Below are 26,610 nucleotides of genomic sequence, written 5' to 3'. Positions count from 1 at the left end.
AACACTATGTCCCCCCCCCCTCCCATATATTTGACCTTTGACCTTGAAGGATGACCTTGACCTTTTACCACTCAAAATGTGCAGCTCCATGAGATACATGTGTATGCCAAATATCAAGTTGCTATCTTCAATATTGCAAAAGTTATGGCCAATGTAAAAGTTTGACGCAAACAAACCAACAAACCAACAGACAGGTCAAAAACAATATGTCCCCCAGTATAGACTGGGAGGCATAAAAACACCCTTGCAACTTACATTTATAACTCTTGGTTGGAACGTACCTATGTATGTTGTCACAAACAGTCTCATTTAATTAGGTTTCCCAAATAGTGCATGGAAGAACATATGATATTCCTTCAATAGAAGGGTGTGTTTGCAAGTGCATAATTTTTTTTTAACATTTGCAGTAATATCAATAGTTTTAATAGGATCAAATTGCCTTTATTTTCCTTCCTTTTCAGATTTAAAGCAGAAATGTCTGCCTGCATGAACACATCTGTTATTGTAAGTGAACGAAACTTGCAAAAAAAATCATGAACCCTCAACAACTTCTAGAAATATATGAATTTGTTTGGGTGTGCCACTTCTGTACTCAAGAACAAACTCTTACGTCGTGTAGTTCAAAAAACATTAATGTTCTTTGTCTTGACCAGTTGTGTCCAATTATGTCAAGAACATTTATTTATGGTACCTTCCATGGAGAAGAAATTAATGTACTTAGCCCAGCATACAAAATTACATCCCATAGTTCAGGAAAGATAAATGCAGGTCTCAACAAATTGGCCAAGGGATTCAAACTAAACTATGTTGCAGAAGAATAGCCAATTTAACAACACATTTGCTATCAAAATCTTGTAAAATACCCTATAAATGATTTGGACTTTTGTACAGATTTAGTACTGATTTTTAAAATGAAAATTTCAATCCAGGATGCCCTGCAAAGTTACTTGACCAGAAAGCAAAGAACAACCAGTAGGTCTGACAAGAAATGTCCGAATTCCACAAATACCTACCGCTTACTGAGTGAGTGCTCACAATTAGATTGTTCAGACCCACATAGGCCTGGACTTCTAAACATGCGTTTTTAAAGCCACTTCACAATTCTTCAAATTGCAGTTGACATGCAAAGATGGAAGTTTAAAACGTACCGAGTTATCCTTTTAAAAATCAGATACGCATGTTAACCCATTTGTAGTTCTTTAATAAAACAAGGAAAAGACCTTTCTTAAATTCAAGTTTTAAAGGCTTCATTCCCAATGTTATTATATACTGAAGAGCTTCAAACAGCATAACACCTGAACAGCCTGCGAATTACTCGCAGTAATTAGCCATTTTCACATTGCTTCTTTGAGAGAAAGGATTGGTCAGACTACTTTGTTTTGGGCAATATATGTTAAACTGAACACAGAGGTACCTTGCTTTGGGCAATAGATGTTAAACTGAACACAGAGGTACCATGTTTTGGGCAATATATGTTAATTTGAACACAGACGTACCTTGTTTTGGGCAATATATGTTAAACTGAACACAGATGTACCTTGTTTTGGGCAATATATGTTAAACTGAACACAGACGTACCTTGTTTTGGGCAATATATGTTAAACTGAACACAGAGGTACCTTGCTTTGGGCAATAGATGTTAAACTGAACACAGAGGTACCATGTTTTGGGCAATATATGTTAAACTGAACACAGACGTACCTTGTTTTGGGCAATATATGTTAAACTGAACACAGACGTACCTTGTTTTGGGCAAAATATGTTAAACTGAACACAGACGTACCTTGTTTTGGGCAATACATGTTCAACTGCACACACTTCTGGAACCTGCAGTACTGGCACTGTACTCGACTCTCTTTTGTAATCACGCACTTCTTGTCTCTCAGGCACACATACTTGAGCTTGTCTTGCTTGTAGGCCCTCATGTAGAATTTCTACAGTTAAAGATGTTTTGGGCGTAGTGATCAGACTTTTATGGATAACATCTGAATATCTTCTCAAACAAATCAACAAGTATCAATCAAACAAGATTTTGTGTAATAAAAGAACAAAAAAAGTTCATTTTTGTATATTGAGTTAATTGATTGGCATAGGCAAGTTTATGCCTTTAAATATGATTGATTAGTAAAATATCAACTGGTCCAAAGGGCCCCAATTTAATTAGATACTTTATTCAGACAATTCAGCCACGCTCAGGGAAAATGGGGCTTAATACGCTTGCATTTAGTGTCATCCCAGAGCAGACTGCACAGGTTAACCAGGGACAACATTTCCGCTTTTTTGGTATTTTTCATTTAAAGGAAATATCTTCCTAGGAATAAATAAAATTAAGGATTAATATTTTCCCAGATTAATCTGACTCAAGACAACAATATACACACAAACATTTAGCCATGTTTTCCTGAAATTCAATCTTACTAAATGCATTAATAATATATTGCAGGTTTCACACTTTATTTATTTGTTAAAATAAATACTTGTTGTGTTTTGTTTTTTTTTAAATATATAATAATATTCCATGAAACTTACAATGTATATTTTTTACATTAATAACATTAAATAATGAAATTATACATTTTTTAAAGTGTGTGTGTTAGCCAATGACTTGTATAAGAAGCTAAAAAAAACTGCATCCTGGTTACCTATTCAACAAATTCGTTGAACAGATATCCCACGCAAATAAATTTATTTCATGGATGGATGCCAATCCCGTGATAAATGGTATACTCATAAAATATAATTACCATAATTACTCTTAATTTTCAGACACTAAGTTTTCCGACACCCCTTTTTTTAGCCAAAATATTTTTTTTACGTGACTATGTTTTGGAATATATGGGTGTTGGTCTATAATTAATGACTCCAATTTTTTGTACAGCATATGTTACAGCGCTTTTTTACCAGATTTCTGCCCTGTTTTCGCTTACCTCAGACCCTTCGATCATGGAGTTTTACAACCGGACTAAGGTCATCAAAACCTGGCATATGAATGCCCCGAGGTGGATGAACCATTAAAATTGTGATATTGGGTTGATTACCATGTATACAGTAATAAACAATGTTTTCAACCAGCAGCTTTTTGAAATGATATTGTATTCAGGAAGCAGCCTGTTTGTTTGTTTTATAACATTTTTATATACTATTTCAGGTCAGAAATTGCAAATAAGTGTTGTTGTATATTTTTAAAGTAGAGAAAGGAGAGCATAAGACAATAAATTATACACATTTATTAATTAGTTTTTTTGCACTCTAATAATCAAAAAAACAACATAACATATATGTCTAAAAAAATTTGGACACTCATCTTTAAAAAAAATAATTTTTATTGCTCCAAATTTCTATACAATGCCAGCCTCACAGATAAACACCCCACAGTAGAAATGACTATAGCATACCTTGCAAGCCTCACAGATAAACACCCCCATAGTAAAAATGACTATAGCATACCTTGTAAGCCTCACAGATAAACACCCCCACAGTAAAAATGACTATAGCATTCCTTGCAAGCCTCACAGATAAACACCCCCATAGTAGAAATGACTATAGCATGCCTTGCAGGCCTCACAGATAAACAGTTACACCCACACAGTAGAAATGACTATAGCATACCTTGCAAGCCTCACAGATAAACATCCCCATAGTAGAAATGACTATAGCATACCTTGCAAGCCTCACAGATAAACACCCCACAGTAGAAATGACTATAACATACCTTGCAAGCCTCACAGATAAACACCCCCACAGTAGAAATGACTATAGCATACCTTGCAAGCCTCACAGATAAACACCCATATAGTAGAAATGACTATAGCATACCTTGCAGGCCTCACAGATAAACACCCACACAGTAGAAATGACTATAGCATACCATGCAAGCCTCACAGATAAACACACCCACAGTAGAAATGACTATAGCATACCTTGCAAGCCTCACAGATAAACACCCCCATAGTAGAAATGACTACAGCATACCTTGCAGGCCTCGCAGATAAATGCACCATAGTAGAAATGACTATAGCATTCCTTGCAAGCCACACAGATAAACACCCCCACAGTAGAAATGACTATAGCATGCCTTGCAAGCCTCACAGATAAACACCCCCATAGTAGAAATGACTATAGCATACCTTGCAAGCCACACAGATAAACACCCCATAGTAGAAATGACTATAGCATGCCTTGCAGGCCTCACAGATAAACACCCCCATAGTAGAAATGACTATAGCATACATGTACCTTGCAGGCCTCACAGATAAACACCCCCATAGTAGAAATGACTATAACATACCTTGCAGGCATCACAGATAAACACCCCCAAAGAAGAAATGACTATAGCATACCTTGAAAGCCTCACAGATAAACATCCACACAGTAGAAATGACTATAGCATGCCTTGCAAACCTCACAGATAAACACCCCCATATTAAAAATGACTATAGCATACCTTGCAAGCCTCACAGATAAACACCCCCATAGTAGAAATGACTATAGCATACCTTGCAAGCCTCATAGATAAACACCCACACAGTAGAAATTACTATAGTATACCTTGCAAGCCTCACAGATAAACACCCACATAGTAGAAATGACTATAGCATACTTTGCAAGCCTCACAGATAAACACCCCCACAGTAGAAATGACTATAACATGCCTTGCAAGCCTCACAGATTAACACCCCCATAGTAGAAATGACTATAGAATACCTTGCAAGCCTCACAGATAAACACCCCCATAGTAGAAATGACTATAGCATGCCTTGCAAGCCTCACAGATTAACACCCCCCATTGTAGAAATGACTATAGCATACCTTGCAGGCCTCACAGATATAGGCGCCACAGTAGAATCCTGCAGCCACATCACCACACACCTGGCACGCTATGTTAGTCAGGTGCTTGTTCTTGGAGCTGCGCCTTGCGCCTACAGCCTTCTTCTTCTGCAGGCCCTGTCCGCTGCTACCCACAGTTGACACCTTATTGAGCAGTAGAAGGTATCAACAATTATTCTGACCCCCATAACCCCACACTATTAATCAAATGTTTATTATAGTATGCATAAATTACGAATATTGTTTTTGTCAAAATACCAATTTTGCAGTCCAAGTTAGTTTATTGAAAACAAGTTTTTATATTTATTTATCATAAATATTATGAACTTACCAGGAATTTATTAAATCATAGATTGAATTTATATGCATATTTGCGAACATCAAAACAAACTTAAAAAATGTGATTTTAAAGCAGTGTCAAAGGTTTCGAAAGAGGTGGGAAAATGTCTTAAAGCCACACACCTCGAAATGCAATACATTTCAAAGTAAATTGAAGTATAAATTAAAAACATATTTGATCAATGCCAATTTGAATATGTCTGGTGGTTAAAAGGTAGAACTTCGTCTCTTTTGCGCTTAAAAACTTTAAAATAATGGCGTTTGTTGAAATGGACGTATACGTCTATCAATCCTACTTTGGGTTTTAAATGTGGTACCGTTTGAAAAATAATAAATACTTGCTAACTAGGCTATACATTTAATTTGATCTATCTCAATTAGAATATATCTAGTGGCTACAAGGTAGAAATCAGTCTTCTTTGAGCTTAAACTTAAAAATAACGCGTTGGTCGAAATGTATGTATACGTAAAGAAACCCTACTTTCAGTTTTAAAATATAAAAATATAATAAATTACTTGCTAACTGGCTTTAGATTTAATGGCAATTTTGCAAACCTTCAAATTGCATCTATATGTATTGATTAACATGTACTTCATTTCAAGGTGTGTGGCTTTAAAAGAAAGCACCTGAAAATAAGGAAAATTACTGATTTCAATCTTCATTAACAATTTCCAATTGAACAAACATATAAATTTACAGGATTTGTTTTGCTTTAAGGTACTTACTATTCATGAAAATTACAAAGATGCTTAAGTAGTGTTTAGTGTTTTTTTTTCATACTTCTCGGCACATTTTCAACCTAGCATGAGAAATAAATTTCTTCACATGAATAGATTCTTAAAGATAGACATGATGTTTGGTCTACAAATGATAATCATGTTTACAATTTCAACTATAATATTGCGATACAATCTAGGCATCCATCAGCTTAAAAAAGGAAATACCGTGAAATCATTATTATTTGAGGTAAAAAAAGATAATTTATTGCTAGAGCTGACCAATTAATTAATGTAATACAAATACATCAGAAAATGATCCACGCAAATTCCACTTTTTTTCCTAAAATCAGAAATCCACAAATTAACATTTAACCCTTTACCACTTAGATACGTATTTACACGCATGTGTAGTCCCTTAGAAAGTTTAATTAAATTTTAGACCTTTCTTACCAGATTCAGGTTTTAAAGGCTTCAACTCCAAACCTTAGATATTGATGAGCAGCAAACAACATAAAATCTTAACAGACTGCGAGTTACTTGCATGCTGTTTTGGATTTTTGCTGTTTGCACATAGCCATTTTCACTTTGCTTCTAAGTTGGAAAGTGTTAAAAATCATGTTTTTGAAAAAAAAAAATTCATGCAGATATTATAATAAATGATGTACAGCATGAAAATCCTGCAGAATATCTACCTGCTGATCATTGGTCACGTCTTTCCACGACTCGTTGTCAAACATGCTGTCTGAGAGCTCTTCAGACTTCACATCGGAACTGACCATGTTATACAAGAGAGGCCGAGAATTCCTATCCATACCGTTACCGATGTTTGTTTCTGACTGTTTGCAGACAGAAGCCATCTTGTGCAAGTCTGATCCTGATGTGGAGGATATAGCAGTGTTAATGTTTTTTAACTGGGAATCATCATCTTTTACCGGCTCTAAAGTACTCAAGCTTGTGGAATTTAGATCAACGTCACCCGCAGGTGAATATGTGAGAATATCCCCCAACTGTATCGAGTTTGCCTCTTCAAATTCGGAAAAACTGATGCGCAGGTCTTCTGGGATGGACATGTGCGACATGCTGTCCAGTCTGTTCTGGCAGCGCTGCCTTCCTGTACCTCCATTGGCCGAACCAGATTGACCATTGGTCACCTCAGAGACGGGAATGTCACCGTCCTCCCAGTTTCCTGCTGAGCCCGGGTTGGAATCACTGCTCAGTCGGAACAGGTAGTCTTTCTTTGGGCCACCCTTTCTGGAGGCTTGCTTGCCATCATCCATTATTGCAGAATGCGTTTCTGTATTGATATTTAGCACAGTGATTGTCTGATTTATTTAAGTTTGAATGGATCACTTTGACACTTATCCAACCAGAAATCAATCATGAAAAGCATAGATTTGCACTTGGCATGCTTGATAATCCACCAGCGCTCCTGAAAAGATTAATTTAAAGTTCATGTAAACATACAAATCATTGCCAGAACTATAAAATTTACAGATTTTTAACTTTAAGATCAGTAAGTAAAGCATTAACACGTATGCTTGTAAACAGTATTGATATTCTGTAAACAATGGGTAGTTAAAAACAATCACTAACGTGTGTGCAAGTTACAAAACATCCAGATATTCCTCTTAAATATTACCTAAAAGTACATCATGCCCCTGACCTCGCTGAAAATTTTCTTAAGCAATATTTGCCTTTCTTATGTAAAATTATTATAATTTCTGGATATTTTGGAAATGTTTAAAGAAAAAGATGTTACCAATAAGTACATCCTTTGCACAATTTGAAATTTTGTATCCAATGGTGAATTTGGGGAATGGAGTGAGACTGAGAGGTGGTTCAGCCCACAACCAATGAAATACTGGCTACATGTTACCAATCACATCTGAAATAGGAGTACTCATATTCTACTGTCAATTATTAGACCTTTGAATGGTACAGTGTTGAATTAAAATTCATAATGGAACATTAGTTTTTAACATGTGTTTGAATTTCTAAATTTTTGTTTTCGACAACTTTTTAAGAGAAATAACTCTTTAAATGTTAAAGAAGTCCAAAAGTGCAGCCCTTATTCTGTCAGTGCTCCAGCTAGATTTTTGGAAAGGGGTAGTGTTCTTGTTTTTTGTTCAAAATTGGGACCAGTTTATGGGCCCATTCCCAATGTGGAAAAGTATATATTTTTCGGCAAACTTAAATTGGACCCTAATATTTCCAATTGAAATGTTCAAAAAATATTTTTCTTAAGATATCAACAATTAGTTCATCTCCCATCTACAATGTAGCCCTATAAGTTGAACCTTAGTCAGAGGGTTTTTCCTTCCTAGAGAATGGCGATGGACTGCCATTTTGATTTGAGTCGAAATCTTTTTTGGTTTGAACATGACATATCTTTTTTATTGCTTAAATCGACTCAGCTAAGAATGCCCTTCAAGAAAAGGTATGGTTATGGGGGTCTCTATGTGCAAAATGTTGTATTTATTTTCGCTCAAAGTTGTCGCTTTTACATTGAAACATATAAGGAAACTATTTAGTATATTTTTACCTAAACATTTACTTCAGCAGCAACTTCCCTGTATCTTGCAACTATGCTTTCAGCGCCATCGGCGCTCTCGTTTACATAAGCGAGACACGATATTGAGAGTGGTAAGGCTTTAATATGGTTTGTGACAGGGTTTACCAGCCATAATATTGTTCATCTAAATGTTAGTGGTTATTTGTTGAAATAAAGTGTCCACACAATTAAATTAATATTTTAATGCATTATTTAAAGACATTTTAATAAGTTTCAAGTATTTAACATGCTTTGACTATACTTAATATACCAAACTGAATTTAACAATGTTAAAAAGTTCCTGACTCGTTTTTTCCACAATATTTAGAAAATCGCAACTCATTTTTTCACAATTTTAACAAGTTCGCAACCCATTTTTTCACAAAACAGGAGGGCCAGGAAAAAAGCCCTTTTAGTAAATATAATAATGAAAACACTTTGATTGTCGATTTCGAAGCACATATGATGTGCACATGGAAGTATAATCCATGATGCAAATTTTACATAAAGCACATGTTATATATTAGCAGTCCTTCCTAAAATTATAATTTATTGCCTCCAAGGAGGTCCTATAATCATGCAGCCTTTGCCAGCCTGGACTGATCATTTCTGTCCCAAAAAAGAAAAAATGATGAAGAAAGACAAAAGTTATATTATTATAATAATATAATGTACAATTTCATATCAATATTCATGAGTTTCACTTACAAATAATGAAACCTATTCCTCTTAATCTAATAATGAACTTCACTTAATGTATTGCTCTAAGTTGATAATTTAATTATATATTTGTTTCTGTTTTTGTTTATTTAATTAAAGCCACACACCTTGCCTCTGACTTTGAAATGAAATACATGTTAATACATACAGATGCAATTTGAAAGCGTGCAAAATTGTCATTAAATCTATAGCCTAGTTAGCAAGTAATTTATTATTTTTCAAACAGTGCTGCTTTTAAAACCGAAAGTAGGATTTTTAGACAAAATCCTCCATTCATTGCGACAAACGCGATTATTTTTAAGTTTTAAAGCGCAAAAAGACGGATTTCTACCCTGTAACCACCAGATATATTCTAATTGGCATAGATAAAACATGTTTCTTAGTTATACTTAAATTTACAATGCCAAGTAAGGTGTGTGGCTTTAATGTTAAGTTACTGTATTATAACTCCTGTGTTGATGTTGACAGTTTGCTGGAAGTTCACAATGAACTTTGTTTATGTCATGCTTGCTCAGGAATAATTCGGATTAAACCAGAACCAAATCGCATATGGTTGTCAAATGTGATTCTCTCCCTTTGCTGAATGAACTCATATAGTGATGGCGTAGTGTGTTATTCGCTTCGACAATGCAGCAAAAATCTTCAGATACTGTTCATACACTTAAGCCATTCAGAAATTGCAAAGTATGAATACAATATGATTGCAAACAATTGAGTGACTCTTTCATCACTTTGATTTGTCTTAATGAGATAATTTTCTACCTGGGGTTTCAACATTTTAACATTTCTTTTATACATGTATTTGCTAGAATGAAAATTCAAATAGAAATACTTTCGAAATCACTTTTTATACTGCCCTAACATAGCAATTTAAATTAGCAATGAAAACATTATTTGCATAATACAGATTTAACGAGGTCCTCTACACCGAAACCAAACATCAGTTAACAAGTGCATGTGTGTTGGGTAAATATGGACAGTTTTAGCACTTCTATTGATGGGTATATATCAAAAGCATTAATTGTCTCTAAAATTGATTTTTCATTTCAACAGTTTTCTACATTATGTATTATATGTGAGGGAGCAACTTTGTTATTTTCTTTGCTCTTTACTTCCCAATTAACAAGAGTTTGGCACGACTTCTTAAGTGCAATAAACAAAGCCCTGAATGGTTTGGAGGGGTACAATAAGCCTTGACATGACAGATTTTAAATCAAGTATGATCAATTTCGGGGGGATTCCGATTTGGAGGAAAGACTTTTTGAACCTTTATATAAGATATCAACGGGATAAAACAAATTGTCCAGTTAAGAGAGGATCCACTAAAGAGGGTTTTCACTGTACATACTGGTATTAAAATGCCAATTGATAATTTCTTTATTCCTTTTAAACTTGGGAACATGAACTTTATTGAGATACATCACTTTATATAGCAACCAACTGAACTCCACAACTCTATCCGTCATATGAAATCATATTCCCTGCAGAAACAGTACTCTACACTTTTTAAAACAGAAAAACACATAAACACTCCAGTGATTAACCATTAGATCCCAGATATTAACCACGAGTTATCATTTTATAGCGTAGGATACAATACAACATTTGAAAGGTTAGTTCTCTGTAGAAAAATAAAGAGCAAAATGAAGCAATCAATCTGACTAAATAAAGAAACAACAGATTTCAACTGAATCAATACGTTTGTTAAGCACTTGACAATGCATTTCCATTAGCCTTCATAAATATCTTACAACACTTGATGATCCATTGGTGATGACGCTTTTTGCCACAAACACATTGATGGGGTCATTTTGCTCCATTTACTGAGCTATTTCTGTTCTTTTTCTAAGAATCATAATTCAGACACATAAGTCTATTATTGTACTAATACATTAGTTCTGATGTACTACTCTGTCTTAAGATTTTTTTTTAAATCAATCATTATTTCATTACAAATGTTTGTGTTTCACATCCATTCTGGATCCAGTGAAGAAGAAACTGGAAATGTTTTATACAGACTGATGCCCCGCAGAGGCGTATTTAGGTGGGGGGCTAGGGGGCTAAAGCCCCCCCAGCTGTCTGGCTAGATACGATTAAAAAAAAAAAGAGAGCCCCTTACAATTTCAATCCACGTGTGTATTTCCTGTCATATGCCCCTAATAGAGCCATAAACAGCTCTCGATTTATGTGATTAGCCCCCAGGCATGTGTACAGACGATCTAACCTTTGCCAGCTAAACTGCACGCTTCATTGACTGTAAGTGATAAACTGCGCTTTTTGATTGGCTGAGGGAGATACATTCAACTAATGAATTTCATCGATACATTTAGCCGCATGGGACTTGTGAAAAACAATATTTCAATTTGTAGTAATTAAAGAGTTTAGACAAACGCAATGGACAATCATCATTAAATTTTCGGTAAGTTTCTTTGATGAATTTAATTGGTATTAGCTCTTGAGAGTGATAATCCTTTTGAGTAAGTTATTGCCAGTTAAATTCAACAGCGCACTTAATGAATGGCAATTATTTATTTTATTTTTTTTATTTTTTTTAACTTTACAAATTGGGCTTTGATGTTCATCCATAGTTTTTTAAATTAAAAATGACTCAAAAATGAAGAATTACATTTGTACTTTGCTTGTATGAAACTATATCATTAAATAGGAGTTCCACCCATCTAAAACTGATAAAAAAATTCTGGATAAAGACTTAAGTGGTTTGAGAGACATTTGATTTGTCTGTCTGTGTGTCTGTCACACTTGATGTCTGAACTCAATTTCTTGTTTGTTGTACATGCACTTTAATCATGCAAAATGTTGATTAGATAGCAGGAAATTGCATCATTTAAAGATGCGATTTAAAAAAAAAAATGACGATGCGAGGGGACACCCCTCCCGCACCCTCCCCATTTGAGCCACCCCTGTTAAAAATTTCTGGATACGCCTCTGGCCCCCCAAAACAGACACATACAAATCCACTTTATATTCTACAGTAGAATAAAAGGCGCATTATCCGCTAAAACATGTTGCAGTCAAATTTCCCTTCTTAAGGATCATGTAGTCATTTAAAAGTGAAAGTATTAACAAGATTCAACCAAAAATTAAAGAGATGTGTAAAAAATTAACATTTTTGGATTACAAGTATATTGTGGAAACACAAAGGGCCATAATTCTGCCAAAACTTGTTGAATTGCAAATTTCATTTTTTCATGACAATCTAAAATGTAGATCTTTCAAATGTGCATGTTTGAGTTATATCCACCAGCATGTAGAGAGAAGTGACAGGCAGAATATTTTGGAATTCTCTTTAATAGTTAACAAGAGCACCGCATACTGGGTGCCACGTCGGCTGCGAAAGCTTGTCAGATTTTTTCATTTTTTTTTAGAGGTCACAGTGACCTGGACCTTTGACCTAGTGACCCAACAAGAGATGTGTTTGTCAGAAACACAATGCCCCCTACTGCACGGCATTGAAATAAAATTTCTATTTATCATTTGGCAGGTATAGAAATCATCTCCCTTTAAAGGTTATTACTTCCCTTGAATTTTCTTCAATCCAACTGGGGGTGGGGGGGGGGGATGGGGGGGGGTGGGGGAAGGGTCTCACAGTCAATTATGACCATGTCAGACATCACTGACAACCAGGGCCTGTGGTTTAAAAGAGATCATAACCAGAAATGATCATGTATCTATGGACATAAGTCCACAGTTATGTAATGAACATCAAAGAAATTATATCATTTTTAAAAAAACTTTGAAAAATCAATCATTTGGGTTATAAATAATCAAAATAATAAATCAGTACAGTAACTGTGAAAAGAACTTCAATTCTTGGTAAGGAAATATATAATATGAGATTTTTAATTATATAAATTACTTCCCTTGAAAATAATTGTCTGTAACAAATCTCTATTTTTAGTAGCAAATAATTAAAAGCCACTATACTGTGACTGTAGATTCACCACTCAAAATGTGCAGCTCCATGAGATACACATGCATGCCAAATATATAAAGTGGCTATGTTCAATATTGAATTATTTTCTTCCTTTTTAAAACTTATTACTTCCTTTAAATCTGTATTTTTTACCATAGACCTTAAAGGATGACCTTGACCTTTAACAACAATGTGTTTGTCAGAAACACAATGCCACCTACTGCGCTGCTTTGATTTATTTAACAAAAATATATACCTGGGCAGGTCAGATCAGATAACTATGTCCATTTAAAGCTTATTACTTCCCTTGACTTTGTTTTTTCGACCCTAGATCTTGAAGGATGATGTTCACCTTGAAATTTTACCACTCAAAATGTGCAGCTCCATGAGATACACATGCATGCCAAATATTAAGGTGCTATCCTCAATATTTAAAAAGTTATGGCCAATGTAAAGGTTTTAGCACGACGCCTACGGCGGACGGCGTGCTGGCTATGACAATAGCTCGGGTTTTCTCCGAAAACAGCCTCGCTAAAAAACAGCCAAGAGCATTGTTTTTTAAATTGTTGCAACCAAAATATGTTTCTTTACAATCGTCTATGCATAAACATTATTCACGTGTGAAAAAAGCCTTAACCACCTTATAGTTAAATACGAGTTTAGAATCAACAACACAATTTAAGATGACCATATAATGACCATATTTAAAGAGATTATCAAAACACAAGCTTTAGAATACATGTTTGGACTAATGAACAAGTGAAATACTTCATGCCTCCAGCTCAGAGGTGCGTAATAACACCAGTAAAATATCTGTACACTTCAACAGCAAATATTGAGAAACTTGCATTTCCTAAATCACTAGTAAAGTTAAAGATGTTTTTTTAAATCTTTTGCACAGATAATAATAACTAAAAGGACATCTCAAAAGCAAATAAATATACAATCATTAAAAATGGATCGAAATTCATGTTCATGCATTGATTATGTTTCCTTTTATTTGCATAGACTCTCTGTATATATATCTAAAAAAGTAATCAATAGAAAAATTGAAAATGTTTAATGTACCAGTAGCATGATTGTTTAATAGTGCAACATAGTACAACGTACAGAGTTGGTCCCAAGAGTGCAACTATTAAATAAAACTTATTCATTTATGTATATATTGATTAAAGATCATATATTGGTAATACAAGTATCTACTTGATATTAACTTGCAACCTACATGTAGCAAAAACACAGCTCAGGTCCAACGATTATGAAAGTTCATAAACACAGTCTTTCTCCTAATCCTGGCTGTTAAACGAATTGGAATCAACAAGTTCAACAGCAAGAAACTATTAGTTCATATAGCAACACAAGACTTAGTTACAGCTTGAATTCCTACATTATTATGGGTTAAGCAATTAAAACATATAATTTATGGGTTAAGCTTGTAAAACATATAATAAGTATGGTTATCATGGCTAATATCAATACATATCATATATCAGAACTACTGGCACGAAAATTTGTTTCATCCATCTTTCTAATTCCCAGAAACAATGTATGACTCAAATGACATATGATTGATCAGATGCCATTAGGAGTCCAAACAAGGAAATTGCAGGAAATATAGCATTTCAACTTAACAATATTGTTTCTAAACAGGCTATATTTGTACTTGATTTTTTCTGCTGACAACATCAGACATGGCCTAGTTTTTTATTTTCTGTATTTTTTGTATTAAGGTCCCATTCGATACACTGGTTTCAAATAATTACTTATTAGTTTATTCCCTTCTGTAGTCATGATATTCATAAAGAGACTTGGCCTATATTTAGCCAAACGCCGGACAAAACCCCTCCCGTCAGTTTTATAGGGGCCAGACGAAAACCCTCCCATGAATAAACGGGGACGGACAAAAACCTCCCATGAAAAAAACGGGGGAGGACAAAAACCCTCCCATGAAAAAACGGGACCGGACAAAAACCCTCCCGTGAAATCTGAGCCACGAATTCAACTATCAACAATTATTTATGAATTTTTAATTTGAAATCGGTCATTTCCGAATGTCATTTCCAACATTTGTATTTTGTTGTCGGTTATCCGAGATATTTATTTTTTGTAATAGTGACTTCACTTCAGTAGGTAACATTACACTATATATTGACTAATTAAAATATTTCCGAATTGAAATGTTGTTATTTTACACCCATTTGACGTCAATTATATATGTTTGAACTAAGATTTGTATTAGAACTTAGTATGATAAGAACTACGATATTCATGATTACTTAGTATGAATAACAAGTAGGGTGTTTATATAAAATATATAAAATATCAAATTGTGCGCCGGCCAGTGCATTAAGAACATCAAAGTCGTGTTTCTTTTTTAGTCATCATCGCAAAAATAACAGAGGCGGACACAGGCTTCCCAAGACATTCTTTATTTCGTTTTATTACAAGTATTATGTAGTCTAGACAGTATAATGTTACATACATCTACAAATAAGCATAATCAATTGATAAACAAAAACCAACATTGTAGACACTTGTGTGCCTTTACACAAACAAATTGCTTTTTATATGTTGCAGATTCACAGTATGATATTTTAAACAAATGTTGTCAGCATTGAGTGATTTTTTCGGATTAATGAATGCAACATTGTGTGAAGCAAATACATTTGTCGGCGTTTAATTGCTTTTAATTGATTCTGTGATTAAACTACTTAAAAACTAAAAGTAGTTGCAGATTCACAGTTTGCTATTTTGAGTAAATTTTGCGGATTAATGAATTCAAAATGTGTGAAGCAATTACATTTGTCGGTGTTTAATTGCTTTCACAGGAGGGTTTTTGTCCGCAGTTGCAGATTCACAGTTTGCTATTTTGATACATATTATTGTATGCCATTAACTAGTTAATTGTTATGATTAGCTGATTAGTGGGCCTAAATAACTGAATCATTGACATATTTGACAATACAGTATGCTTTATATATTGTCTGCAAAAATGCAATTAAAAACGTTACAGTCAAAGCTAAATTAAACAAGGGCTGTTTGTAAAACATGCATGCCCCCCATATGGGCTCTTCGTTGTAGTGACAGCCATTGTGTGAGTATGTTTTTGTCACTGTGACCTTGACCTTTGACCTAGTGACCTGAAATCAATAGGGGTCATCTGCCAGTCATGATCAATGTACCTATGAAGTTTCATGATCCTAGTCATAAGCGCTCTTGAGTTATCATCCGGAAACCATTTTACTATTTCGGTTCACCGTGACCTTGACCTTTGACCTAGTGACCTGAAAATCAATAGGGGTCATCTGCGAGTCATGGTCAATCTACCTATGAAGTTTCATGATCCTAGGCCTAAGCGTTCTTTAGTTATCATCCGGAAACCATTTTACTATTACGGGTCACCGTGAACTTGATCCTTGACCTAGTTACCTCAAAATCGATAGGGGTCATCTGCGAGTCATGATCAATGTACCTATCAAGTTTCATGATCCTAGGCATAAGAATTCTTGAGTTATCATCTGGAAACCTTTTTTTTTATTTTGGGTCAGCGTGACCTTTGACCTAGTGACCTGAAAATCAATAAGGGTCATCTGCGAGTCATGATCAATGTACCTATGAAGTTTCATGATCCTAGGCATAAGTGTTCTTGAGTTATCATCCAGAAACCATTTTACTATTTCGGGTCACCGTGACCTTGACCTTTGACATAGTGACCTGACAATCAATAGGGGTCATCTGCCAGCCATTATCAATCTACCAACGAAGTTTCATGATCCTAGGCATAAGCGTTCTTGAGTTATCATCCTGAAACCATTTTACTATTTCGGGTCACTGTGACCTTGACCTTTGACCTAGTGACCTGAAAATCAATAGGGGTCATCTGCGAGTCATGATCAATCTACCTATCAAGTTTCATGATCCTAGGCCTAAGCGTTCTTGAGTTATCATCCGGAAACCATTTTACTATTTTGGATCACCGTGACCTTGACCTTTGACCTAGTGACCTCAAAAACAATAGGGGTCATCTGTGAGTCATGATCAATGTACCTATAAAGTTTCATGATCCTAGGCCCAAGCGTTCTTGAGTTATCATCCGGAAACCACCTGGTGGACGGACCGACCGACAGACCGACCGACCGACCGACCGACATGTGCAAAGCAATATACCCCCTCTTCTTCGAAGGGGGGCATAATAAGTAATTAAGACAAATTAGTTACATGCTAACGAATTGTTAGTTGTTAACAGAATTTTACTTTCATTTTCGCACGCAAAGTTTTCAGAAACTTCCCGGAAAGCACGTTTTTTGCATGAATGAGCATATGAGGCGATTAATCGTTGCACTGTATCGTATTGCATTCAATCTAAATTTAAATTCACTTGTCTATAAATGACCTCATTTTATGTTTTAATTGATGTTGTTATAATATTGGATTATCGGATATATATGCACATTAGAAAGCGGTATGTTTACAGTTAATGGCAACACATTTTCTTTCAATTTCATACCCCTGAAAACACAATACACACAATGGGAAATTTTATCGGAATAATGAATGCAACACTAAGTGTTTCTTTTACGGGAGGGTTTTTGTCCGGTCCCGTTTTTTCATGGGAGGGTTTTTGTCCTCCCCCGTTTTTTTCATGGGAGGGTTTTTGTCCGCCCATGTTTATTCATGGGAGGGTTTTCGTCCGCCCCCTATGAAAATGACGGGAGGGTTTTTATCCGGGAGGGGTTTTGTCTGTATTCCTATTTAGCCATAATGTTAATTCAGGGACTAATGTCATGAAGAGGAACTTTCATTCCATACATAAGGAATAAAAACATTCCATGATTTACAAAATTTAAGAAAGACACACACTGTCCCACACTCCCACACAAACAAACACACACACTTACAACCAGGGATGCACTTCCTAAATTATCACAGCAGGGGCTAAACAAAGTCAATGAGCCGTACTCTGTGAAAAGGAGATTCAATGAATGTGCATAAAGTGTCATCCCAGATTAGCCTGTGCAGTCTGCACAGGCTTATCAGGGACGACACTTTCCACCTAACATGGATTTTTGCTAAGAAGAGACTTTCTGTAAGTAAAAAATACCATAAAAGCAGAAAGTGTCATCCCTGTGCGGACTACATAGCCTAATCTGCGACGACACTTTACATACATGCATTAAACCAACGTTTCACAAAGCACGGCCCAAATCAATTTGCACAGCCCATCAGAAAAAGATCATGTACCGGGTAATGTGTTCAAATGCACAGACAAACAAGAGAGTGTTTGTCAGAAACACAATGCCCCCTATTGCGCCGCTTTGAAGCCATATATTTCACCTTTGACCTTGAAGGATGACCTTGACCTTTCACCACTCAAAATGTGCAGCTCCATGAGATACACATGCATGCCAAATATCAAGTTGCTATCTTCAATAATGCAAAAGTTATTGCAAAACTTTAACCGAGGTTAAAGTTTTGGGACACACACAATGAATGAATTTATGACAGACAGACAGACAAAACAATATGCCCCCGATCTTTCGATCCGGGGGCATAAAAAATAATGAGGACTTCAACTGACTGCTTAGAAAAACAACAAACAGTAGATAGGAATGTTTTCCAAGAAGAAGCCATAAAAATGTAAAATGACAACCATGGCTTTTTTCTATGGTGGCATAGAGGAAACATCCACTCCTTTTTTTAATGCACATCTATTTTTTCTTAATCTTTCAGACAACATACTTACTTGAGGGAACGCCTTGCTAACTCGTGGAAACGAGTTAGCTATGGCATGGAAACAACTTGATAAGTCTTTGATAGGAGATAAAAAAAAGAGAAGTGCAAAACTAAATAAAAGAGAAGTGCAATGAAAAAAGAACTGTGCAGTTACATGTAATAAAGGAGGGTTACATTTAACAATAGAGGAGATAATTTTAGCTATCTCAAGGGAACCAGTTAGCCAGGCAATCAAATTTTGTGTCACATGTGCAAATATTTTGTACACATATAATATATATGAGAGTTTGGTTCGTGGTCACTATACCAGACAGGTTGGTTTTTCTCCAGGCATTCCTGCCCCCCTACACACAGAGCAAAAGACCACACCAAAATTAAAATATCTCTCTGTAAACAACAAATAGCTGGAAATTGCAGCTATTATTCAAATTGGTGAGGATGTTGAGATGCAAGGAGATCTTATTTTTAAGGTATCTTTTCTGGAATATAAACAAGAGGGCCATGGGCCCTAAGCTCCCTTAAGACCCGAAGGAATTAAACTATTCTGGGAAGGTGGAGTTCAAAATAATAATATAAAGAACAGTAATATTTTTCCTTTATTTTGCACAATTAATTTTGGGAATATGAAACTCTGATATCGCCTCTTTTCCTGTATATTGCACCACTTTAATTTTACTTTTGCACTGAAGGACAACATCAAAAACAATTTCAACACCAAAGAGACATTTAACTGAAAAATTGTATGTCTTTACAGCAGAATAAAGAGATAAGAATTTATATTTCAGATACTTCTGTAGCACCACTTCTAGGAATGCTCCCTGTCAAACCTAATTTGTTTATATCTTTCCCATCAATCCATTATGTCATCATTAAATACCAGTAATTCTTATTTATACTTACTTAAAAACACAAACATACTGTTTTAAAGTTAATATTTTTTTAATAATTGGCATTTATGCAACGTCATGTGTATCAAGCTAATTAAAACAAGGAACAAAATTGTCACAAAACCAGGTTTTCATTGTGAAAAAAAATCTGATAAAGGGAGACAACTCAAACTGAACTTTTTAAATGAACAAACAAAATTAACATCCTTTGTAAGTTTGTTTTAAAATAAATCTATTTTTAGTCGTGGCGACCTTGACATTGGAGATATTGACGTGATTCTTTTGTGCGACACACCGTCCCATGATGGTGAACAAATGTGCCAAATGATTTTAAAATATCATAATGAATGACATAGTTATAGCCCAGACAAGCTCATTTATGGCTATTTTTTACCTTTGAACTCAAAGTGTGACCTTGACCTTGGAGATATCGACGTAATTATTTCGCGCGACACACCGTCCAATGATGGTGAACAAATGTGCCAAATGATTTTAAAATCTGACAATGAACGACATAGTTATGGCTCGGACAAGCTCATTTATGGCCATTTTTTACCTTTGAACTCGAGATATAGACGTAATTATTTCGCGCGACACACCGTCCAATGATGGTGAACAAATGTGCCAAATGATTTTAAAATCTGACAATGAACGACATAGTTATGGCCCGGACAAGCTTGTTCCGCCAGCCCGCCAGCCAGCCAGCCAGCCAGCCCGCCCGCATTCGCCAATCTAATAACCAGTTTTTTCCTTCGGAAAACCTGGTTAAAAATCTTTATTTCACAAACTTTTAATCCAAAAAACAATATTTATGTGATAGAATTTCTCATCAAAGATAAATAACTAACGTTTTATCAGAAGTATATGGAATTCAATCCTTCCAAGTGTACGGTTATGAACATCACAAGGTCAAAACACCCCTACAAATCCACAAACACTTCATGGCCAAACCCTTGAGAAAGTTAGTAATTCTTAATACTTGGCTGTTTGCATCACACCTGACCTCAGTTGGAATATAAAAACATAAACCAGGTTACCGCAACAGTCAGTCAAACACTAAACTTTATCAAATTCAACATAAAGCACCCACGCATTAGAGAATTTGCCTTCAAAACCCTTGTCTGCCCACAACTCGAGTATAGTAGCTTAGTGTGGAGCCCACGCACACAATACAACATCAACAAGATCGAGATGGTCCCATGCAGGGCCGCTCGATGGGTCATCAATGACTACTCATACCACAACAGTGTCACACACATGCTAGAAAAATTAGGGTGGCGTTCCCTTGAGAACAGAAGGTATGACTTCTGGCTACTGATGTTCTAGAAAATTGTCCACCTACTGGTTGCTGTACCAATGCCTCCTTATGTCATTCCTCCGACCTAGCTCACTAGACATCAGCACCCTCTTCATTCAGACAAATTCCCACTCTCAGCAACTATAATAAATTTTCCTTCTATCCAGCTACTATCATCCTATGGAACTTCCTGCCAGCCAATATTGTACAGGCACCTACCCTGGACCAGTTTAGGCAGGGGGTGACCAAACTAGACCACAGTTTCTAAGCGAATTGTCTGTTTTTAACCTTTATGATATCTGTATATTTTTTCTTTTAATTTACACCTTCACCTTTTTTCTATTTCTCACAAATACATTATGTATTACTTTTTATCTCCTATACATTTTTTCCTTTAATATTCTAGCACTGACACGCTCCTGCTTGAAATGCTAATTGTTGGCGACTAGCATTATATATAGATAGATAGAAGTATGTAATAATTTCACAAATATGTGGTTGGCCAAATCTATATGAATGGATGACACTAAACTAAAAGAAAAGAACTACACAGTCTGTTACCTTACATTTTCTATCAGAGTGAAATAATTTATATATTCAATGCATTGTTTACATCATATTGATGCTAACAGATTTAGTTATACCCACATGGTGTCAATTATGCTTGCTTATGTTTATGTATCAATTAAGTAAAGAAGGAAAGTTTACTGTAATGTAACGGAAAATCATAACTATACAGATATCCACATTCCACAATCAGCAACTGACATGCATTCAACAATTACATTATCAAAATAAAACTAAAACTGAACAATCACAACAGCCATGTTACCATAATGGTGTGTCTCTGTTTACAAACATTCCTGAATCTTACCAACCATTGATCATTTTTGATGTTCTAATTAAAATGGAACACTATTGTACTTCTTAAAATCAATTCAATCGTATACCAATTATTGTTGCATTCATTATTTATATTGTTGAACACCAAGAACTGGCAAGATTACTGAAAAACTAAGCGATAAAGACAAAATAGGTCAAAGACTGAATTTTATATCGGTTTGCAAAAATAGGTCAGGGTCACCACGACACAGCATAGGTGATATAGAAATTATGTTAAATGCACTAACTTAAGCATTACAGAGTTGCAAGCGACTGATTTCATTTGGCAATACAGTTTGCAATTATAATGCACTTACTGTAAGAAATATACGGTACTTTAACATGTGTCAACTACCTATTAACATGTTGGATTTGGAAGAGGTGTGTTGTGAAATTGTCCATACACTGGTTCCTTACATCAGCGCAACCGCAGGGAACCAAACATTACAAGCACAACACTTTACCTTACAACAACAAATATAAAACGGTTGAAAGTGAATTATTATTATTATATCGTTTATCATGATAATCAACAGATTAATTTTGCTAGATAAATCAATGTGCATAAACTGTGCAAATGCTTTTTTCAAAAGGCCATTTGCGCAACTTCAGATTGAGTGATGGCCGTACCTCTCGTCTTCTTTCTAAAAAAATCGGACGATTCCATCGGCAAACATCTATTTTTTTCAAGCAAATCTGACAAGAAAGCGGCAGATGGTCGATAACTTGGTTCCTATACTAATCTAAAATCCTGCATGGGGAAATCCGAAGCTCCCTTATATTGCGAAGAAGTCAATCGCCCATCGGTTGTCTGTTTGTATTTTGTTAGTCAGCACACATCATCTGAGCCAGTTTTGAATTTGCAACAAAACGAGTAAAATATATTTATCCCGCAGTTCCAAGAATCTAAAATGTTCATGCTGCTGTCTTTTTTTCAAAAGCAAGACATTAATACCCGCGAGGCAGTATTTACAGATATAGATAGATGAAAGGTTTCAGGTAGGAATTAATTATGTTGAGCTTTAGAGTCAGAAATTTAGATAAATTCTCATTTATAGTAGTAAGGCATTTTCAGATGTTTTAATGTTTTGAAAATATAATGTTCACAATGGTAAATATAAATTTGGATGATTTATGCTCTATTTGAGAAGTAGCTGTCTGGTTAGTGCAGTGGTTTGTACAAGTTTGATTTCCATTCCAAGCGCATGTGAGATTGGTCGGTGGTCACGCCTGTAGGAAAACAGAAGTTACGCAGTAACTCTTTCTATGCGATAATTATCAAGTTCCTTTCGCAGTAACTTAAAATTATGCAATATCTGTGCCACAGAGTATAGAGACACAACTCCTGACGCGATCACCTTTTGGGGGCTTAGAAGACAAAGCAACACACGCGTCTTATATAATAATATTCGTCACTTTATTAATTGACGCCATCAGATGTTAAATGACGTAGATGTGAAGATGACAAAGACGTTAAAACTTGAAGATGGTTATCTGCAAATAACAAAGTTACCTAGACAAAATACAACATTCAATCAGACGCATGCATAATATAAAATACATGATTTAACAAAGGTTGTATAGGTCATGATACAAACAATATCTCATGAATACATAATTGTACATTCATACAGATCACACTAATACAATCAATCAATTAACATATAACATTATGTATAGTTTTCCTGCCCTTTACCAAAAATCTAATCTTATTAAGATATCAAAAATTTACTGATAAAATATTAGGAATACTATCGATAAGGAAAATTAATTCTCTCATAAAACTGACAATTATGAGGTAACAAAAAATATTACTTACTGCATATTGCTATCTGTAGTCCCCAAAAATGATTAACAGAAGTGCCAGACCCACTTGTTTCAGAGTCTACTAGCACATGAGTGACCAACCTACTTGTTTTAAGGTTCTAAGTACACTGAAGAGTTGGGCGACTTGCAATAGAAATTCAAATAATTAATATGCATGAATTCTAGGCCTGACCAATCGAAGTTCAAGAATGGCCCCTAAACATCAGATCTTATTATAACTTTTGCCTTATATGGAGCATCCCTGCTCGCCTTGGAATGCCCTGCCTCTGTTTATTCTAACAACAACAGTGACAATAGCAGAGGTTGCAGCTCGGTGAAACTGTCATTTTAATTAAAAATTATGGTCCTAGCAGACATGGGAAATGAACACAACACGCCCATTTATATGTCCACGCATGGCAGGTGGTTCCTGCAAGTCTTAGTCTCTCACAACGCCAACACAGCACAAGCCATCACACAATATTGAGTATCTTTCAGTAAATACTAACTACAAATGTAGTTGGACATTACATATTTAATTCATATTTAATCCCAAATATTGTAATTCTAGTAAAAAATTAGATGAATTGATGTGAGAAACTCTTGTGGTCCACATATAATACAGCCTCAGGCGGGGACGGACCCCATAAACTTTGAAACACACACACACGTGCACACACGCAAGCACACACGCATGCACACACACACACACGCGCACGCACGCGCACACACGCGAACAAACGCGCACACACACACACACAAATTGAAAAAAACATTTTTTATCAGTAATCAACGTAGTGAACGAAGGGCTTTTGGAAATGCTGTAGCTTTATGATTTGATTGCTATGGGACGCTCGAAGACGCTCAGTTTGCCTGTATATAAAGGCCGGCAAATTGATTGGTACACATAAAATGAGTTATCCTGCAAATGCAGTTGATAATTAACTTTTCACGACAAGAACTGTCTCGAAATAAGATAAACATGTAAACTGGAGATGCAAAGCTTCACAACGGTGCTGCCCTGTTGGTAATGTTTCTTTTATTTGAAGCCTATAATGAGCTAAAAAGTTGTTTCCAAGGGCTGCAAGGCCTTATGAAGCACAGGAAAGGTTCGGCTTTAAAAAAGCCAAACGTTTAATCAAAGCATTGGACCGCTTCGATGAAGTCAGACGCTTCTTTTTGGCACGGGTCGGCCTTATAAATGCCAGAAAAGTAATTGAGACAAAAATCCGTTAAAGACAGAAGCATCATTGAGGCTTCAGTTGGGTTCATTGAAGCAAAAAGCCTCCGAGACGATAAGTTTGGAGTCATTGAAGCGCAAAATCCCCACTGAATGTTTCAATGTAAATATGAAGGTCAACTTCATTTTAGGAAAATTATTTTTTTGGATTTTACTCTATAATTGGCCTTTGAATGGCTTCAGAAGACATGGACATTTTTAGTCCGCGTACAAAGCGTCCAATTGAATTCTCTGGAAACCATACTTGGGGTCGGTAATTTTTTTTTTTTTATTCAATATAATACATACAATGTATACATGTATATATACAACATAGTGATTGTACAAAGCAATAAAGTTCAGACATGTTATACAAGATATGCTAATATGTATTTTTTTAAAGAGAAAAGAAAAGAATAATATTAACAGAAGAATAGTTATGAAAAATGATGAGTTGTATAAAGTCGGAAGAAAGCATACTGGTCTTGTGTGTTTTGTTGTATATTCACAATGATCTTTTAAGATTGAAAAAAAATATATACAAAAATATTTTAGGAAGATAAACTAACACTAGAGTGAAATGTATATAAGTGGACAAACATCATGAGAATTTAATCCGATTCCATTTTTGTTCAAAGATGTGTAATGTGTCATTACTGAGGGCTATTTCTTTCTCAATCTGGACTTTAAGTTTAAGACTATGGATAAAACAATTAAAATTTGGTACTTGTTTTTTGTACTTCATGTTAAAGATAAACAATTTCATCATTATAAGAATAAAATTCACAATATTATTACAGTCTTTTGATTTCAATGAGTAAATTCCGAAACTTACATTTAAGAAAGATAGTTTAACGTTTAGTTGCTGTTGTTCAAGAAAATATGTTAATTGATTCCAAATAGGCTGGATGTGTTTGCACTCCCAAAAAAGGTGTTCTATAGTTTCGATGTTTTCACTGCAGAAGTCACACAGATTTGAGTTAGATAGTTTGCATTTAAAGAGATATTTATTTGTAGCTATAATTCTATGGATGTATTTATATTGAAAATTTCTCAGAGTGCTTTCAATAGTTGCTTTATATGGCATGGTAAATATGTGTTTCCAATTAAGTTCATGTACTCCGAAAAGGACTTGCCATTTATTTTGGGTTTTTGAGTTTTCTGTAGGGTTTTTAATTTGTAGTGTGTAAAATATTTTATTTGTTTTGTTTTTTCTTCCAAGTATATTTTCTAAGAATGTTGTTTGAGTACATGGTGTATTATTTGTATTGATTTCAGATTTAATATGTATGGGTATGCTTTTGATTAATGTGTAGTACTTCAGAAAATTATTTGAAGGTATTCCGTATATGTAGCATATATCATTAAAAGAGTAGAAATCCTTAATTCTGTAGTTATATCGTTAATAATATCATTTGGTGGATTTGGGAGGACTGTTAATACATAAATTAATTTAGGAAGTGCAAACGTTTTCAATACTGTGTTTTTTCCGATTAGTGTAAGTTTACGGTGATGCCATGATTTTAAGCAGTTTTTAAAATTCTGTAATTTAGGTAGTATGTTTTTAAGAACTGTATCCTTTTCATTATTTGTGAAAGTAATTCCTAACGTTGTGGCTTCATCGGATGTCCAATTAAATTTCATTTCTTTTTTATATTGGACATTACTTTGTTTTAATTTACCTACTCGTAGCAC

At 35.0% G+C, this 26,610-nt stretch overlaps 1 protein-coding gene and 1 long non-coding RNA gene across 11 annotated transcripts in view; both read right to left on the bottom strand.

Moving 5' to 3' along the window:
• The window catches only part of LOC127870906 (uncharacterized), a 30,928-nt gene extending 13,639 nt beyond the window's left edge, over nt 1–17,289 (bottom strand). Inside the window, exon 1 of one of the 3 annotated variants that reach the window (XR_008044993.1) lies at nt 17,233–17,289. This is a non-coding gene — a long non-coding RNA (uncharacterized LOC127870906). Of the gene's footprint in view, nt 1–17,224 lie in introns of all 3 variants that reach the window. The other 2 variants (XR_008044991.1, XR_008044992.1) reach the window with 2 other exon arrangements.
• Nucleotides 1–22,314, bottom strand: part of LOC127870860 (uncharacterized) — a 35,953-nt gene extending 13,639 nt beyond the window's left edge. For 4 of the 8 annotated variants that reach the window (XR_008044953.1, XR_008044954.1, XR_008044955.1 and 1 more), the window contains exons 1-4: nt 21,841–21,982; nt 6,579–7,315; nt 4,810–4,971; nt 1,784–1,934 (exon numbers count right to left, since the gene is read on the bottom strand). Coding sequence is in view for 5 of the 8 variants with exons in the window: in XM_052413398.1 (XP_052269358.1) it covers nt 1,784–1,934; nt 4,810–4,971; nt 6,579–7,163 (898 nt within the window). In the remaining 3 variants the exon portion in view is untranslated. Of the gene's footprint in view, nt 1–1,783; nt 1,935–4,809; nt 4,972–6,578; nt 7,316–21,840; nt 22,159–22,207 lie in introns of those variants that run through there. The other 4 variants (XM_052413399.1, XM_052413400.1, XM_052413401.1 and 1 more) reach the window with 4 other exon arrangements.
• Between the last annotated feature and the right edge of the window lie 4,296 nt (nt 22,315–26,610).

This window comes from Dreissena polymorpha, chromosome 3 (genome assembly GCF_020536995.1).
Source record: "Dreissena polymorpha isolate Duluth1 chromosome 3, UMN_Dpol_1.0, whole genome shotgun sequence".
Taxonomy (NCBI): domain Eukaryota; kingdom Metazoa; phylum Mollusca; class Bivalvia; order Myida; family Dreissenidae; genus Dreissena; species Dreissena polymorpha.
Note: the sequence above shows the minus strand (reverse complement) of the source record. Positions and strands in the feature narration are given on the sequence as shown.